This window comes from Grampus griseus (genome assembly GCF_964374135.1).
Source record: "Grampus griseus genome assembly, chromosome: 13".
Classification (NCBI taxonomy): domain Eukaryota; kingdom Metazoa; phylum Chordata; class Mammalia; order Artiodactyla; family Delphinidae; genus Grampus; species Grampus griseus.
Window position 1 is genome coordinate 88017272 of NC_139007.1, and position 19541 is coordinate 88036812.

Genomic DNA, 19541 nt, shown 5'->3' on the forward strand with positions numbered 1-19541 from the left:
TGACTTATGAAGTTACAAAGTGTCAGCGTTGAAGAGTTAACTAAAAGCAAGTCTGAAATGTAATGATTTCTCCACACTTGCCTGAGCATGGACTAAAGTCCCATGCCTACACCCCAAGCAGGGACAGCACCTCCTGTCCAAACGGCATTTCCTGGTAGGCAGGTCCCAGTTAAAGACGGTTCCAAACCCAGCTGCACCAAATCTCATCAGGTCATTTGTAATTTTATCATCTTGGGCTCCTATTAAAAGTCTTCCGTTATTAAATAACTTTGCTATGCTACCTACCCATGGTAGACAAGAAAGGCTATAGATTAGGAAAATTTCATGAAAATAATAGTAACTTTTAGGCTAACGGAGTAATAAAGTATTTCAAATTAAGCTGCATGATATTACCACTGAATTTCTGGAAAGAGACAGAGTACTAAGATAAAGCCCTTTTGGAAGATGGAACTATTCTTCTGCCTGAAATTGGTTTCAAGGGTAAGAGTAGCTTATAACAAAATGAATGAACTTGCAGATTTTAAGCACACAGTTTCAGAAATCTTTTATTGGCATAAAAATGAGAATGTTGTAAACTGGCACCAAATACTTCATTTAAATGCACGTTACAGTATTGGGGTCAAAACCTATCCCTCTTTGCTGTTCTTCCCCCTTCTGCCCACCTTCCTGGGTGTTGGGGGGGCTTGCTGACAACAGGCACAAATCCAGCGACCTAGGAGAAAAATTGTTAGTTAATACAGGATGGAATTTAACTTCTTAGGACTGAATTTTAAACCCAGTTAGCTCTCCTTCTTTAGCAACGGCTACTGATAATCCTCACTGGATTTCTGGTGGGACGGGCACTAACGAGTTCCTTAATTTAAGGAGAAAAATGCAAACTTCCCTTAAGGTAATCAGTGTCATCAATGCCCTGTGAAATGCACGGGGGGAGGGAAGGGGTCATGGGAGGAACTAAATGGCAGGGACCTTTAAACAGTTAAAATCCTTTCTGAAATTCAAACACTATCATACTCTAAGAGTTCAAGCATACAAATCCCAATATAAAACCTGTTACTGACTTTCGCTTAGTTTCAGCCTGTGCTGCTCAGCGGCAGCTGTGCGCTCCTGGCATCCTCTCAAGTGCTGGTGTGCTGCAGTCACACAGCACTGTAAAGTGTGTCAAGTATCTGACGGCATTGTGATGAGCTCTACAACATACTTGATCTCAATCACTGAACAACTCTGAATAATTAAGTTGCTTGCATCTCAACAAGTCCCAGGAAACCTAGGCATATATTTTATAAAGTATGAGACAGTGTCACCCATGCAAATAAGTTCTAAAGTTACACAATTATGTGTGTAATGTTTTAGTCCGATTACTGTAATTTATTCTTTGATTCTGTGTTCATTCTGAAGTTACCTGGAATTGTTATGCTGCCTCAATTTACAAAAATCTGGTTTAATATGTATAAAGGCATAGCAGTCATTTTGTTAAGTTTCTAAATGACTTATAAAATCAAGGCTTTGAAACAAATTGATGCTACTCCTTTAGCTATTTCAGTAGAACACTGGCTCAATCTATATACACTGAGCTCTACTTCCAAAACTTATAGGCAGTCTGATATCTCACTTGTCCTTTAGTCAGCTTGTCTAAGGATGAAAAACAGGTGGACATGACCACAGCTTTGGTCACTTCTTGTGAATAAAAGGATCTCCAGGCCCTTCAGGTGATTATGGTGTTTATGCAGCCTCAAAAAAAAAAAAAAAAAAAATGCTGGAAGAGTCCCTTCACTCAAAGATAACATTCCTTCTTTTTTAATCTTTACCTGATGGAATAGCACCAAGGCCCACACAAAAAGTATGATAACCTCTGTCACACACATCACAGAACATCATTTCTTCTTCATGGTGGGGTTGTCCACATATAATGCAAGTCTTACACTCCATACACTGCCATGGGTAGGTCTTAATCATAGAAACAAGCTCCATGGTCATATCCAGGCAAGAAGGATGGCCTAAACCAAAACCAGTATTAGTTGTATTTCACACAAGAATTTGTAACTTAATATGGCATAATAAAATGCTAGTTTGCTTGGACGTCTCAAGAATGGCTACAATGTTTAACTGCCAAAGAGGAATGAAAACACACAAAGTCGAAAAAAATACATGGACTTTATATATTTGATGACTCTTTGGTTCAGGTCTAGCTGACAACTAAGAATCCTAGTTTTCGAAGCAACAAATAGGGTGGTTAAAATGTGAAGCCATGTCAGTACTTACCACTGTTATCACACTGGGAGCAGTGTATAAGTGATTCAGCCTTCCCTTTCTTGTTGGACTCCTTACCCTTCAGACAAATTCCACATAGAGCATTTGGAATGACCTTTGGCTGGAAGGGTAGAAGAGGGCTATAAATTCATGCCAGAAGAACTTACTATGGGTTCAAAAGGAATTATCACTGTATTGCCTTATCTTTACTCTGGTTAACTTGCTAATGAGGACCTTCTTGAAGGACATAACCTGACATGAATCTGCCTTCAACATACAACAGCCTACCGACTAAAGCCTTAGATTTCATTTTTAAATTTTGTCAATGGCATGATCTCATGTTAGGATTAGATATAGCATTCTACACTCCCTACATGCCCAGTAAGATCTGTATAATGAACTGGAAGGGAAGACTAATACATTGTCAAACTGCAGTATTAACTGAAAGAGAAAAATCCAAGTACTGAGTGACCATTACACGGAAGTTTTAGGCTTGTTCCCAAAGAGAAGACTCCATTGTAAGCAGCTTATATGCTCATTTTGTTTAAAAAACCTGATATTCTCCAAAGTTGCAAAACTAGATCTGTAAAATCTAAGTTACAAAATCAGTGTTTTAACATTTTTAATTGCAAGATGTCTCAGCATACAATCGTGCGCAAAAAAGGTTTGTCGGAATCCGAGTTGTGTCATTATTCCCTTTGCATATCTAATACATTAATAAAAGAGCCTATATTTAAGAGAAAAAGCATTCACTATGACATACAAAACATGAAAGAGAAAAGTAGTTCTCAGACAGGCAAAATATGAAATTATCACTTAAAAGTATGCAGACACCCTATGTTTTAAGTACCATTCATTTTTCAGATTAAAAACAGGCACTATCCAATGAAGGCATCTGGGCTTTAAGAAAACACTTGGCAACACATGGAAAAGAACAAAGAAGAAGGTTCACTACACCTGAAATTGGGAGGGGAAGGGGACATTGGAAGATCACAGCCTTGACCGTGGTAACATGATATTCACTGGCTCCACATGAACATGGGGCAGTGGTAGGAAAGGAGAGCAAGCCGGGGCCAGGTAGGAAATGGGGGCCGGGGGCATGTTCACTCACTCATTCACTCATTCATTCATTCATTTATATAAAAACTGGGAGAAAAGGCATTTTAAGTAGAAATATTGTATTTCTGTTTAATACAACCCAGCCAAATGCATCTTATGTTTCCCTTTCCTAAGTTACTGAACAAAAGAGGAGCCTAAACAAAATTCCAACTTTGCATACTGTATTATTCCAGCTTTGAAATGTCTCACTGCCACCTTCAAAACCTGCACAGCCTAATTTGTTCTTAATTCTTTAGGGTTTTTTTTATTTTTTTAATTATCTTTCTCTACAAAAGATGACAGAGGCATTCAAAAATAATTTTTGGCTTATTTATTTAAAAAAAGTCAACCTTATACATAAATATTATAAAAACAATAACTCTAAACAATCACAAATGTCTCTACAAAATAATAAATATCATGGAAGTTAAAACATACATATAAAACTTTACTGTTGACTATTCTACATCTCCTGTATATCTTTATACCCTGCTCCCCAACAAAAGGATAGTGTCACATGCTCAAACCTCTTAAGTCTTGCAGTGTAGTTACCCTCTGTTGTTACTGCTACATTCTAAGCATAAAAGGTTCTCATTGTGTTTTCTCATACCTAAATAAAAAATAGCTAGGAAGTGCACTTCTATGATCCAAATTCTGGTTCGGTTATGACCAAATCTGTAACCGCCATAATATACAGCAGAAAGCTACCTCTCAATCCACCAAAAAAAGAGATATCTTTTGGTTATGGTACCTGCACTAAATGTAAAAGATACACCTATTTAATACTTATAGTTCAAGTTAGATACTGGCATACTAAGTACTTTAATATTTTTCAGTAAAGTCAAGGAAGTAACCACACAGTATTGAAATCTAAATCAAGAACTCCTCATAGGAGATCCTTTACAAAAAATCAAAAGGAATAAAACACAAAGCTAGTCATTCACATTCTAGAGCAGTTCAAGTTCTACAATCATTAAAATATACATTGAACACCTATGATAAAAGGGATACCAAGAAAATTCTAGGTTTACTTCTAAGCTTAAAATCATAATGTTTTGTTAAACCACTTAAAATTTTTCTTACCCAATAGTCTTCATCTTGATGAAAAGAGGGAGAGGGAGAGAGACAGAGAGAGAGACAGAGCTTTGCAGCATTTTCTATGATGATGCCACAGCTCAATATAAAAAAATACTTTGTTCACTCAAGCACTCTCGAGCTCTCTCAGAAGCCACACTGCTCACATCGAGGACTGTACACGTCGGGTACCAATCGCTGATTGGGAAGCTCGTCTCTCGGGCTTTGCAGTGGTGTGGAGGAAGGGAACAGTGTATGGAACTCTCTGAAGGTTAATGAACGGAACCCTCCATACATGTCTGATGGAGACAGCCCTACTTCGTAACAGCAGAACATCAAAATTTCACTACTGACAAGAAAAAAATAATCTCCCTAAGAGTTCTCAGCATCTCAAATAAAAGGCTCACAATACACTTATTTTCCTGCTTGAAAAACAACCAAAGATAGTGAGACTTTCATGTTAGCATTAATATAGTATAGATTTTAATTATATACTTTTAACATAGGCCTGAATCCTAATAATTATGCTGCAATTTCAGGTTAATGTAACCTAAACAATACTGTCCTACAAGATTAAGGGCAAGCACTAGTGAATCTTATTAAGCAAGACATCAAATACATTATAATTTTTCTTAACTCCCATATTTTAAAACATATTTATATATATGACCTTCAGCTTAAAGTACCCTAATATTTAGGCACATCTTGGCTTATTAATACTTTTCATAGAGAGGGTAGCTTTTAATAAACATGTTCACATTAATGTATTGTCTAGATACTGGTTGTTCCAAACTTTGAAATAACAAACATTTTTAGGTACTAAAAATATTCACAGATTATAAAATGGGCATTCTGCGTATCGACTCCCTTGAGTACTACCAATTTAGGTTAATCAATTCATTTCTTCTACCTTAAATCAATGATAGCATTGAATAGTTCTTCATTTTCAGCCTCTAAACATCTGTTTCAGTATTTTTTCTTTTTTAACCCATGATTAATCCAGGCTTACTTTCGGAAAGGTCTATGTAACACTGACAGTGTGCTTTGAGCTGCAACTCCCATTCCAAGCTCTTCCAGGACCAGAAGCACACTGTTTAGCAAACACAGCAGGCTAACTTTCCAAAATTTAATCTCTGGAGTTCATTTGCTTTCAATTATTAAGCATTAATTTAAATCTTTAGTTTAAAACAATTAGATTATGTATGTAAAACAAGAACAAAAATCACATGGCTGCAGCCTAGTGCAGCCGTCCTTGCTGAATGAAGCTGGGCTGAAAAAATATATACTTGAAAGCTGATGACATTTTCTGATTAGGCATTTTCTAATTAAATATGGAATATGCTAATTTGTGAAGTTGTTTTTTTACTTCAGGAAAAGAAAGGCAATGGACTGTTAGCAGGGCTCTGCTTAGGCTGAAGGGACACTGGCCAGCACCCACTTGAACCCGTGCTTCTGGATTATACACCACAACCCTGACCTGACATACACAAGTGTTCAGCAACTCCGCTCAGCAAAACTTTCTGATCAACTTACTCTAAAATGCTCCTTCAAAACACCTTCATAACCACATAACAAGCATACTGATACATGCCAGACTGAAAACTGGGTATTTTACTGTTACCACTCAAAACATAAAACTTGCAGCTAATTCTACTCCTTTTATGATCCTCTTAAATCCCATACATGAATAAGGCTACTCATCTCTCACCCGACCCTCTGAAGGGGAAGGGGCAGACGGAAGGAGGAAATGATCAAAATAAACCTATTGCTGACAGCATGCTACCTGACTCTGAGAATAACCGGATCAAAAAGTTAACAAGTGCATCTAAGCCAAAGCACCTGCTAGATAATGTGTAAATCCTTGTCACAGAACTGCACAGGCTACCTGCCAAGGTTAGGCTGAAAGCCACCACAATGTAGACCAGTTTTACTGTTTTCCACCAGAGGGTTAGCTCAACGTGGCCAGTGAGTGGACCCAAGAGTTCCTAGACTGAACCCAGATGGCTCTTAGTGAAAGGCACTGCAGAATGCAGCCTGGCCAGGGGCTCCCTCCCCACTGCACGGCTCAGCGGGCCCAGCTTCACCAGCACCAGGGCACTTTCAGCGTCAGACCATGATGCTTTTTAGTCTGAGGGAACAAGTATCAAGTTCTGCCTATTAGACCACTCCTTAAAAACCCATACTTGCCTGGTTATTATTTAAAAGAACAATTGTACATATACAGAAAACAGAAGCTGAACCATAGCCACAGTGATAGAAAAGCCACCAAGAAGATAAAGCAAAAAGGAAGGGAGGCCGACAGAGGGCACACACCACAGAAGAACAGCTAGTGAAGTGCAGCAGGCAGGAGCTCCACGACTTTGAAATTCAAAGTTAAAATATTTCAGGGAGAGAGGCTGGTCAGGAAGGAAGCTGAGTCAGGGGCTTTTTTCTTCTACCTTGTACCCAGGAACTGACTTGGACAGTACAGAACGTTTGGAAGCATCTTTTCGTGGAGGAGCAGCCTTGTCCCTGGACCTCTGTCTTCCCTGCAGAGGCTCCTCCTGGCCTTCAGGAAGGCCTTCCCCCTCAGACACGTTGCCAGAGGAGCTGTCCTGCAAGCCAAAGGCACAAACAGAGGTTCCTTGGAACTCATGCAGATTTGAAAACTACAGAATATATCCAAGAAAAGTTTTAAAGTTCCATCAATTCAAAAATAAAAAGATAATTCTCATCTACGAAAACATTTTCCAGTGTGAGACTGAAAGAAGTCATGGTAAGAATCATTTATCCATCTTACATTATAGCTAGTTCCATTTATATCGGCAAGTACCTTAATCGACTTTGTTTTCTGACCTAAGTCAACAGTAACAGAATTATCTACTTCAGCTATTATTACACGACACAGCTTCAACACCAGTTTACCATGTCACAAGGGAGCATATTTGTTTCACACAAAAATATTCTTTAAAAAAGAAACTACTTTAACCAAGTGTGGGTATTTTTACTGAGTAATAAAGGTTATTAAAGAAGTTCTTCAAGCCCACACCTGTAACTTCCTAATGTTAAACTAGGCAGAGGGCCAATATCGTCAAGTATTTACAACAGTATCAGACATATTGTACATGTTCAAAGTTTAGGAGTTCAATAATCACTTAATTCTTCATTTTTTCATTTAAAATTTTCTAATTAGAATAAAAATGTTACATTCATATAAATTATGAAAATTATAAAAGACCAGGTTATCCATAACCACCCTGGTAAATATCCTGAGACAACGCCTGGGAACGTGATGTATCTCTTTTCTAGTTACGTGTTTGTACAAATACCCAGATTCACACACTAACACACACACATCCTACCTACATGTGTGCCCTCATTTTTTAAAACACAAACACGAAGCTGCGTTTTACTATTTTTAAGTGTTATGTGCATTTCATCACATCATTAAATATTCTTGGAACTGCATTTCTACCATGTAAATGTAATATATAACCCACTGTGGACATGATAGTTCTAATTTCTGCTATAGAAAATAACACTCCAATGGACATTTTTTCATTGGATTTTAAATTTTGTTACCATCTGATCAGGTTCTTTGGATAAATTCTATTAGTGTATTTGCCAAGTCAAATTCCATGGAAGTTAAAAATCTTGGTACAGACTGTGAAAACACTTTCCCAGAAAGCTGTATTAACCAACACTCCCACTAGCAGTGTAGGAGAGTGTCAACTTCATCACACCCTCGTCACAACACAGCACCCCTGTACCAACGTGACGGAAGAAAAGCAGTGTCGTCACTTTAGTATCTGAAGAGCATCTTACTTTAATGCGACATGTATCAGTAAATATGTTTTAGAAGCTGTTAGTGACAAAGTGTAGTGCCCATTAATGCTAACACAACCCCACGTTCAGGTCGGCTAGAAAGATATAAAACGGCCAGCTGCTTAATATGCCATGCTAAATAAAAATCAAACCCCTGACTACTGTTTTCTTTCTTCTCCTTCAGTTCCACAGAGCACATCAACTTCCCAACTGTCCTGCAATTGCATTTTGCTACAAAAAAAAAAAGTCATGCAGGAAAACCTAACTAACAGCACAACATGCTGGTAACCTTAACATTATCCTGGAAGAGGCCGAAGACTATTAATTAAGCAACAGGAACACAAGTTAATGTGCTCCCCCTAACCCAAGATGGTTAAGCATCAGACTGTAAACCAATGTCTAGTACCCCACCTAACCTGCTCGTGAAAACCAAACAGGGGTAACTTTAAGGATAAAACTTAGCAAAGGCCACACACAGATAGTCCGTATCAACACACACAATCAATAACTTTTCCTGATGGAAGCTTTTGGAACTTATATGCAACTGTCCTTTTTCAAAAAGAGGGTAGTGATACAAGTTCAATTTAACACTCCAGGAAAGCTACCAGCAAAAGTTCAAAGGAAAAGGAGACACCTCCTACTGAAGATAAACGTTCTCACCGAAGTGCCTTTATTTTTCCGTTTCTCATCACCTCGACCATCTTCGGCATCATCTGAATCACCATCGCTATCGAGAGCAGGGAGCTCAGGATCCAGGGGGGGCTCATAAAGCGCTGTGTTTAATGGCAAATACCGCAGTTCATCTGGCGAGTACCTACAGTTCAGAGAGAGGATTTTCAGTTTTCGTTTTTTTTTTTTTTTTGGCTGTGCCACACGGCTTGCAGGATCTTAGTTCCCCAACCAGGGAGAGAACTGGTTCCATCCCGTGCCCGTGCCCGTGCCCCCTGCAGTGGGAGCTCGGAGTCTTAACCACTGGACTACCAGGGAAGTCCCCAGTTTTCCTTTATTGTTAAATATATATGGACTAATTTTGAACTACGATAATAGCCTTAATATTAACCACAAATACTTTTGAAAAATGATTAGAGGCAATAAATACTTTTTTCATTTTGGTACTCAAATAGGGGCAAGGAATAAAAAAAAGCCTAAACATTTTTTCACCAGTCTAAGAGTATAAAATGTGTATTTGATTCTTGTTATCAAAAGATTATGTCTCTCTCCTTTACCCTCAACACCCTCCCCCCGCAAAAAATGTCAGCAGACAAGGATGAAACTGTGGCAATACAGAATTCTGCCTGAGCACCTCCATCCTCCCACTTTCCTGAGTCCTCACTGCCTGTGCACTGCTGCTGCTTCACCTGTAAAGCAGGTATGGTAACAAGTCCACCTCACAGAGTGAACGTGAGCATCAAATAAATTAACACAGGTAAGTCACGGCGGTGCACGGTACAAGATACCATTTAAGAAACAAAATTTCCAGCAACAAATTATTTTAAACCAATTTGTGAAACATGTATTCTAACAAATGTAATCATCTCTTTTATCTGAAACTAGGGATCGGCAACCCCTTCCCCAGGTCAATCAGCACACGGCCCGCGGATGACGTCCGAGCCATCCCCACAGGATCGCACCATCCTGTGGCGGCTATGATCTCGGAACCTCAGTAGGGAGAGGACACTGGATCAGCATCCTGCTCACCTAAGACGTCACACCAAAAAGCACAGGGGTTGGGACACAGGCCTATCACTCAATAATGTGCTTTGCCCAAAGTGAGAAAATGAAAATTTGCTGACCCATGATTTAAGTTTGACTTTCAAATAGTGTGATTGTATAGTCTATTTTTTTAAATTTTATTTATTTATTTATTTATTTTGGCTGTGTCGGGTCTTTGTTGCTGCGCATGGGCTATCTCTAGGTTGTGGCGAACGGGGGGCTACTCTTCGTTGAGGTGCGCGGGCTTCTCATTGCTGTGGCTTCTGTTGTTGTGGAGCATGGGCTCTAGGCACGTGGGCTTCAGTAGTTGTAGCACGCGGTCTCAGCAGTTGTGGTTCTTGGGCTCTAGAGTGCAGGCTTAGTAGTTGTGGCACATGGGCTTAGCTGCTCCACGGCATGTGGGATCTCCCCGGACCAGGGCTCGAACCCGTGTCCCCTGCATTGGCAGGCGGATTCTTAAGCACTGCACCACCATGGAAGCACGTATAGTCTATTTTAAATACTACTGTCTAAAGAATATTCGCTATCCTAGAAAGCATAAGGTTTTTTATGAAGTAAAAGCTGAGATTTTGACACAAGTGACGCTGTGGGCCCTGTTTTCAGTTATATCCAGGTTGGAAAGGAGAGACAAGCAGCGTTCTTGCTACAGGAACGGAAGCAGTGGCAGGCCAGGGTAGCAGAAGCTCCCAGGTGGCCATGCCTCCCCACAGCCACTCTGTGCCTTCCTTCACGCCCTCTACATCTGTGAAAATGCAGACGCCCAGGCAGAAGGTCGGGGGCGTGCTTGAGAGTCTGCATTTCCAATAAGCTTCCACATGACACCAGCAATGCTGGGCCATGGACCATACTTTAAGGATGGAGGTCTGGAGAACCCCTGGCACCTGTCCACAGAAACACAAGCAGGTGGGCAGTGAGATGGCACCCCAGGCTTTGTCAGCAGATGTTCAAGTTCTGTAAAGAGCATTCTTCACCACAGAACCATAGAAGATAGAAAAGACTGATACAAATCTTATACATCTTATGGTGATGCTTATAGAGCTAAAAACTTCTAGAAGACAAACACAAGGCTTTGAAGTCCCTCACCAACACTGATGTTAATGGTAAAAAAAAAAAAAAAGCCACTAAGTACCTTTTGTAATATTCCTGGAACTGTCCAGGGATGAGGGCCACCGGGTAAGAACTGACCTTGGTTCTCTCTGTCGGCAACACTTTGTACTTCCCTTGAGGCACCTGGATAACCTGGTTTAACACAAAGAGAAAGACACACCCGACTCCATGCGAAGAATCAAGGCTTTAGGAAAACAGCTCCCTCTTGCTCTCTACAGTATTTCTCCCCCCAAAAGCTAAAAATATAAGAGACATTAGGAGCTATGACCTAAGGGGGTTGGTATTCCTAGTTCTAGTGAGTTCGTCTGGCTGTTTACCGTGGCCATCATTTCTGAGGAAAGGCAGTGTGTCTGCTCACCACTTAAGGGCTACTTATAAAACCTCTGGGGCTCAACGTCCTCATCTATGAAACGGAAATAGTAAGTTTTAACCTCCTGTGGTAAGGGTGAGAAGTACGTGAACTACTATGGAAGTCTCTTACACCTACCCCTGGGACACACAGGATGCTACGCAGCTACTAGACTCCTTCAGTAGCATGCCAACCAAAAAGCAAGAGACATATCACACACACGCAGAGAAGTGAAGCAAACAGTATCAGGCACATTAAAAACGACAGCTTCGGTTCTGGGGAAGAAAAGGACATACTGCTGGTACAAAACATTACGGTAAAGGTGTTCAGTAGCCTACAGTAAGAAGCAATTAGCGAGGTTCAGGGATTAATAAATGTAAGAGATCCTACATGTGTCTGTAAGTCAAAATAAGCTCTTCTTTCTTCCATACGTTCCCGGTTTAAGTTGCTGTTAAATTCAGCTGCTTTTTTGGCAGCTTTCTTAATGTACTCAGGCACTTTGCTGGCTTCAACTTTCTGAGTATTCTGCTGTTGCATTTGCTGAAATAAAAATATTACAGTTGGAAGTCACATCTAACTTTATAAAACGTCATTCCCCCAAACCAACACGGTGGTCACCTAGATACTTACAGAATATTCTTTATAGTGATCTGTAATTCGTTGGCGCTCTTTTTCTTGAAGAATGACAGAATATTCAGCATGTTTGGCTGGATATTCTTTTATCATTAAATCAATTACTTCATCACTGCGCAATGCTGTTAAGCCTGTTTCAGACCAAAGAAAAGGTAAGGAAGCTTTTTCAAGGCTAAGTGAACATACCACTTTTCAAAATTTGCTTTTCCTTCAAACTACTCTACATTTAAGAAGTTTTCCAATAGTCAAAGCAAAATAGTTTAATACATTCAAAAATAATAAAAAATAATACTCATAATACAAAGTCAAACAATTAAAAAGAAATAGATTACCAAAGTTGCAAAGGCAAATAAATCAATTTTTCAACCAAAACTTTTTTAAGATTCTACATACTATATATAAACATATATCCCTTTACTAGAAACAATTGCTAAATAATGACACACACTAACCACTGGCAATCAACATGGGACACTAGAGGAGAAAAAGACTTTTTCAATATACTTCAGTTCTTAGTCTTCAAATTCGATATACTAGAAATATTATAGAGTCAATTCAAATTTCACCAAAAGCATCAGCACACACACATAAGTCACACAGGCAATTTCTGAAACTCATGGTATCAGATTATACCAACTGCTGAGATGAACTCCCATGGTTTTATATTAAAAAGTTGCCTTAATATATTTATGAAGGGAAAATTACAAATAAAGCAGGGAGATAGATAACTATACATAACTAAAAATTGAGCAAAATTTGCCTTTTAAGAGACAAGGACCAATACTTTTAAAAAGTACTGTACAAATTTTGCACACAAAACATACACACACTTTGACACTTCTGTTAAAGTTATTAGAAAATGATAGTTATAAAACATCATTCTCTTTTGTATTTTAACAATAATCAAAAATGAAGTTAACAGCTTAGCATTTAAATAATTCAATCTATTTATTAATTCTGTAAAATATTTTGGGAAAGAGAATAAATACTCATCCGGTATCGCCTAATTAATGTTCATTACCTAGAGTGCACTGTGTTTCTGTAATGACATTCAGCTCTCTCAGGTACAGTTTCTCCTTATGAGACAAATCTCGTCGCTCTAAATCTCCAAAAAAAAAAAAGAATAAAAGACTATCAAAAATAGTCTTTTGCATTTGTAAAACTTTTAAAAGCTTAAAAACCTTTAAAAAATGTTTAAAGTTAAAATCTTCATGGATTTAAAAAAGTATTCCCTGTTACATATTCCAAATATTATTAAAAGACTACACAAAAAAGCTTACAAATTAAAAAAATGAAAGTTAAAATAAAACTGAAAACAGAGTAATCCAAAGCCAGAAGGTAAGACAAATAACTGTATTAAACTAGCTGATGAAACACAGCCTCTCCAAGTTTAGATATAGCTGATGTGGCTACCTCCATCCCTAAGGCCAAGAAGCAACAGTCAAGAAACAAAGCCCTCAGTTCATTCATGTGGCTACAAAATGATTTCTCCCTGAAGTTTTTCCAGGAAATTCATCTTCCTCATTTTGCTTGTAAGTCAGTTTACAAGACATAAGAGAGATGCTGAACGAATGAAAGCTGCAAATAAAAATCAGCCAGCAGACGAACATAAAACACGTTATAAACAATCCGTACTCAAGTATTCAGCACTTGACAACCTATCGACAAGAATTACTATTAGTTAAAAGCTAGATTTAATCTGTTATATAAACTAAAACTTAATACCTGGATATTTCCGTTTAAAGGAGGTCACACCCAAATATTCACTGACTTGTTCCTGAAGCATATAGTATTCTCCTGTTTCATCAGGCGGCCATTTGTACTCTATCAAATTTTCTGCTGGATAGTAGCTAAAGCTAAGCACAGAAATATACATTATGCCTTAAATGTAGCTTTTATAACACTTTAATCATTTTTGTTTTAAAGGATATTCATTTTTAAACATTTTTGAGAATATGTTTTAAGGATTTGGAAAAACTATTTTAATTATTTAAATTCTCAGTCTTCTATGATTTTGTAATACAAAGAAGTTCTTATGATTTCATGTGCATCAATGAAATTACAAAAGAGGTAGAGATAAAAGAAACAACCATCTGGAATACCAAAGCAAAAAAGTACACTGGAGGACTTCCCTGGTGGCACAGTGGATAAGAATCCGCCTGCCAATGCAGGGGACACGGGTTCGATCCCTAGCCTGGGAAGATCTCTTCCCACATGCCGTGGAACAACTAAGCCCATGAGCCACAACTACTGAGCCTGTGCTCTAGAGCCCACGAGCCATAACTACTGAGCCCACATGCTGCAACTACTGAAGCCCGCATGCCTAGAGTCCATGCTCTGCAACAAGAGAAGCCACCGCAATGAGAAGCCCGTGCACCGCAACAAAGAGTAGTCCCCACTCACTGCAACTAGAGAAAGCCCACGCACAGCAACAAAGCCCCAACGCAGCCAAAAATAAATAAATGTTTTTTTAAAAAAAGTACACTGGACATTAACATTTTCCACATATCACAAAGAACAAAGTCTCACAACTGTCAGGAACAAAGGCAACGTTTTTTAGCTTTTGCAAATCGGGGTAGTGATACCAGTTCTCAATTCTTTCTCATGGGTTAGCACCCATAGCCACTATTTCATGCACCCAAAGGATAAAGTAATCAACTTCTGTTTCCCATCTTCTGTTCAGTGAGTCACAAACAGCAGAGAAAGCAGAACTCTAAAAACCCATTTCTCAATAAACTGAACTATAAAGCACATAGACTCCACATACCCAGTGCACTGCAGATCAATCCCCAATCCTGAACAGTAAAGACTACAGATGTCTGGACCTGGACCAATGCAACCTCTGAATTTCATCAGTGGATAATACAGGCAGAATATAACACCATGTTATGCATCTATCCAATTAAAAGTAACAGGCAAAAGAACAGTTTTCTCAAAAGTGGTGCTAGGAATTTGGACAACCAAATGCAAAAGTATGAAATTGAACCTTTACCTCATATCACACAGAAAAATTAATTAAAAAATGGATGGACGACCTAAATGTAAGAACTAAAACTAGAAAACTCTTGAAGAAAACATAGGGGTAAATCTTCATGATCTCAGATTTAGCAATGGATTCTAGATATGAATCCACTGCTAAATCTGAGCAGTGGATTCATAGCATGAGCAACAAAAGAAAGAGTAAATAATTTGGACTTGAGCAAAATTAAAGATTCTGTGTATCAAGACACTATCAACAGAGTGAAAAGTCAACCCACAGAATGGGAGAAAATATCTGCGAATCATACATCTGATAAGAATGTCTAAACAACAACAACAAAAAAACAATTTAAAAATGGGCAGAAAACTTGGACAGACATTTCTCCAAAGATATACAAATGGCACATGAAAAGACGCTCAATTTGACTGGTCATTATGGAAATTCAAATCAAAATCACATCAAGATTCCACTTCACACCTTTTAGAATGGCTGTTATCAAAAAAAAAAAAAAAAAAGGAAATACAACAAGCTGGTAAGGATGTGAAGAAGTCAGAAACTTTGTACATTGCTGGTGGGAATATGAAATGGTGCATCCACCGTGGAAAACAGTTTGGCAGCTCCTCAAAAAGTTAGACATAGAATTGCCATGTGACCCACCTGTTCCATTCCTAGGTATATACCCAAAGAAGTCTGAACAAATATATTTATACACCAATGTTCAAGGCAGCATTATCCACACCAGCCAAAATGTGGAAACAACCCAGTGTCCATCACCAGATAAAGAGATGAACATAAGATAGAGTATATTTATAGCAATGGAGTATAATTCAGCCTTAAAGAGGAAGGAAATTCTAGCACAAGCTACAACATGAATGAACTTTGAAGAAATTATGCTAACCAAATTAAGCCAGACACAAAAAGACAAACACTGTATGATTCTATTTACATGAGGTAACTAGAATAGGCAAATTCATAATGACAGAAAGTAGAATGGTGGCCGCCAGGGGCTGGGGATACGCGAAATGGGAATTTTATTATGTAAAAGTTTTGGAAATGGATGGTGGTGATGGTTACACAACACTGTGAATGTAATTTATGCCACTGAATTATGCACTTAAAAATAGTTAAAATGGTGAATTTAAGTGTATTTTACCACAATAAAAAAATTTTTTTTTAAATTGCACTAAGTAGCAAAAAGCAACTTTGCTGTCACGTTGTAAAACACAATTAAAAACATTCTACAATCTTTAATAATTGCCTTTGCCAGGGCTGGGGGATGGGGAGCAGGGAGCTAATGCAGAGAAAAGACACGTACCACAAAAAACATTATTAAGCAATAAAATGACAGTACCCAAGATCCTGACTGGAAGTGTCACAGCTCCTAGAGCTATCTCCTGAGCCCATTCGCCTCCTTTTGGATGGTTGGGTCCCATCATTTGAATTATCTTCATTATCATCCTAAACATTTAAAAGATTCAAAAGATAACAAGACAAATAAATAAGGAAAGATTAATTATGTATCCTCCCAGACTTGCTAGAAGGCTCAACTTAAAGGCTTTCTAAGGACTATACAAATGTTAACGTCCTACTATAATTAATGAGGGACAAGAATCTGGAATGGGCAAGATCTGGGAAAAACTAAAAACTAATCTTCAATACAAATCAAAGTAAGAAAATTTTCAATAAACTTGTAAGTCTAAATCTACTTTTGCTTTCTTACCAAGAGGTTAAAATGCCTCCTGCTTTAGAGAAACACATAAAATTGCTGCAATACTCTGAAATTAAAGCAAATCCTCCTGCCCTAGCTAGGATAAAAATGTACGGATCATGTAGTGTTTAACTCAACTTATAGCTGGTTTATTGGACTATTCTAACTGGCTACTTTAGGTACTTATATCCCTGTGAAAAGGGGACACAAAAGGACTGAAAACAGACGATCAATCCTGTCAATTTTTTTTCTTACATTGCAAAAATTTAGCAAAAATATACCCTAATAAGAGTCATCAATCTATATAACACCACACACTACCTCCCAAAAAGGAGAGGCTTAAAAAAAATTTTAAGCAACATCTTCCACTACGTGACAATATGAAGAGCTGTTAAGTTAGACCGTTTCATTAAGGCAATGAATGATGTTATCAAGTGTCGGGAAATTAATTTAATCGCATATTAGTTAAGACTTTAAAAAAAAGATTAAAAAATAAAATCAAGGTAATGTAGCTTCCTAAGACAATACAATTTTGTTAAATACCACGGTTCTAAGAATACAGAGGTAGTAAGTATGTTGGTCAAGCATGCCAAAGCTGGACTGCCTGGAATCTTACTGGGCACTGCCCTTCACGGGCTGAGTGGTTATCCTCTGTGATCAGCTCCTTATCTGTAAAACTGGGACCCTAATACTGCTTCCAATACTTGGCTAATGTAGAGATTAAATGAGTTAATACATGGGAAGCCCTTAGAGCAAGGCCAAGCGAACAATTAAGTGCCCAGTAAAAGTCAGTTAATATGATTATGATGATATGATTATAAAGTGTTAAAAGGCTCCACCTGGGCTTCCCTGGCAGCGCAGTGGTTGAGAGTCCGCCTGCCGATGCAGGGGACGCGGGTTCGTGCCCCGGTCCGGGAGGATCCCACATGCCGCAGAGCGGCAGGGCCCGTGAGCCATGGCTGCTGAGCCTGCGCGTCCGGAGCCTGTGCTCCGCAACGGGAGAGGCCACAACAGTGAGAGGCCCGCGTACCGCAAAAAAAAAAAAAAAAAAACTCCACCTGTTAGGAATTTACTCAGATTCTTTACCAAATAGCAAAAAACGGGGAATATTCTCCTCTTCAGTTCTTACAAAATAAGCATTCAATTGAAGAGCTCTGCATACTCCTATAAAGAAAAGCAACCAGGTAGGAGATGGAGAACAGTCTAAATCCATTCTCCAAAAACTTACACATAACAGTAATTCTCCCAAGTGAAACATTTCATATTCAATAAGCATTCGAGTATCATTTATATTTTACTTGCTTCTGAGCACTTTAAGGATTTTAATATCCATTGAAGCACATTTCCCTTGGCTAAAAAATTTAGACACTCAAAAAGAGACAAAAAGTTAAAAATGCTAAGTCCTCAGAAAAGCTGAAACCACAATTTCACAAGTAGTGTTTGAATTTACTATTATAAATTCTAGGCAAATGTGCTATTACATAAGGTGAACAGCAATATATACCTCCTAATATTATGATGGAATACAATTAAGTTGAAAGAACTTCGCTTGCAACCTCGATATTGACCCAGAAGTCCTAAGCTTTAAGGCTGCCGAAATCTCCGATATCAGCTATCTGCATTTCAGAGTCACAGGCGGCTCCCACCTTGGGATTAAACCCGTTTCTGGGGGTCCCACACTTGCTTCAGACACGCTCCTGCAGCTGGGCCTGGACTCGGGGGGCCCCGCCACACGCAGGCCAGGCTTCAGGTTCTGCGAGCACAGCTGCGTGGAGACCCACCGCTGTCACCGGTCGGGGCACCTGAGGGCCCTCGTGCACAGAGGACCGCACAGGAGGGGCTCCTGGCAGGGGCTGCCTCGCCATAGGACCGAAGAATCGTCCCTATGCCAACGCTGACCCCGGATCAGCGAAGACAAGGGTCCTCGGGGTTCCGGTTCCCATCACGTTGCAATTCCAACTTTTCACTTACAACTGAAACACTGGGGTTGTACAACTCATCGCTCCATTGGAACCTTCTGTCACAAACTAGTAAACTAACTTTGAAAACAAAATGTTTTAATGCACGACATCCTACCGCTCATGTCGATTCCTCTCCACTCCTCTCGGACTTTAAAACACTAAGTCTGTTTTACTTCCTTAAAACAGTGCAAACTACAAAACTTGAAAACAAAAAAGTCGGCCTGAAAATAACAGAACGGTTATTTGTTGTCAAACCAAGTTCATTAACTGGCTGGCTTGTTTTTCCACTGGAACACATTTCTGTTTTTTAGGAAGAGCTCAAATATTTCAGAAAGATACTCCTCAAATGAAGGAGCTTTTAAAAATACAGCATCCCAGACTAACGTGAAGAAAACTCTCTCCGTTTCTGAGGAAAGTTTTATTTCTACGCGGAGCAGAAAGTCCCCGGGGGACGTGCTCAGAAGCTCCTTCGGCGCAGAAACCGCCAAAAAGACTTCGGACCGAGGCCGACTCGCCCCCGGACCGCGCGGGGCTCCGCGACTGTGCCAGGGCTCGGTGGGCCGGACGGGCCAGCCCGACGCCGGGTCCCCGCCGCCCCCTCACGGCCTCCTCACGGCCGCCACCCCCGCCCCCGGCCCGAGGCCGCCCCCAGGCCCCCGGGCCCGAGGCGCCGCCGCCGGTCCGCCGCTCCTCACCTTCGGGGACTGCGCTCCGGGGGTGGCCGGGTCGCTGTCGCACGGCCGCGGGGACAGCGCAGCCCCGGGGCCGCCCGCCGCCGCCATCAGCCCGAGCGCCCCGCGCCGCCGCCTCCGCCGCCTCCGCCGCCTCGTCCCGGCCGCCGCTGCTGCCGCCGCCGCCGCCGCCGCC

The 19541-nt window shown here is 39.9% G+C and overlaps 1 protein-coding gene across 3 annotated transcripts; it reads right to left on the reverse strand.

Moving 5' to 3' along the window:
- Positions 1-533: 533 nt before the first annotated feature.
- On the reverse strand, positions 534-19541 carry PHF10 (PHD finger protein 10). Of its 3 annotated transcripts, none has more exons than XM_082669392.1 (12): positions 19370-19541; positions 16357-16463; positions 13751-13881; positions 13047-13130; positions 12023-12156; positions 11783-11932; positions 11066-11175; positions 8884-9037; positions 6858-7013; positions 2260-2368; positions 1806-1994; positions 534-712 (listed from the first exon to the last, which is right to left on the reverse strand). In XM_082669392.1, the coding sequence occupies exons 1-12, from the start codon at positions 19454-19456 to the stop codon at positions 627-629; spliced, it is 1497 nt and encodes a 498-aa protein (XP_082525518.1). In that variant the 5' UTR covers positions 19457-19541; the 3' UTR covers positions 534-626. The 3 variants fall into 3 exon arrangements, with proteins under 3 accessions (XP_082525518.1, XP_082525519.1, XP_082525520.1); XM_082669393.1 differs by having other exon boundaries at positions 13047-13124; positions 19370-19521; XM_082669394.1 differs by having other exon boundaries at positions 1920-1994; positions 19370-19521.

What these genes read in the sequence shown, in the direction of transcription:
- PHF10 (XM_082669392.1), bottom strand. Translation starts at nt 19,456, where the DNA reads ATGGCGGCGGCGGGCGGCCCCGGGGCTGCGCTGTCCCCGCGGCCGTGC. An exon ending in CTTTAAACGGAAATATCCAG is followed by an intron (nt 13,131 to 13,750) that starts GTATTAAGTTTT and finishes TTTTTTTTGGAG; the next exon opens with ATTTAGAGCGACGAGATTTG. An exon ending in GGAAAAATAAAGGCACTTCG is followed by an intron (nt 7,014 to 8,883) that starts GTGAGAACGTTT and finishes TTTGGCTTGCAG; the next exon opens with GACAGCTCCTCTGGCAACGT.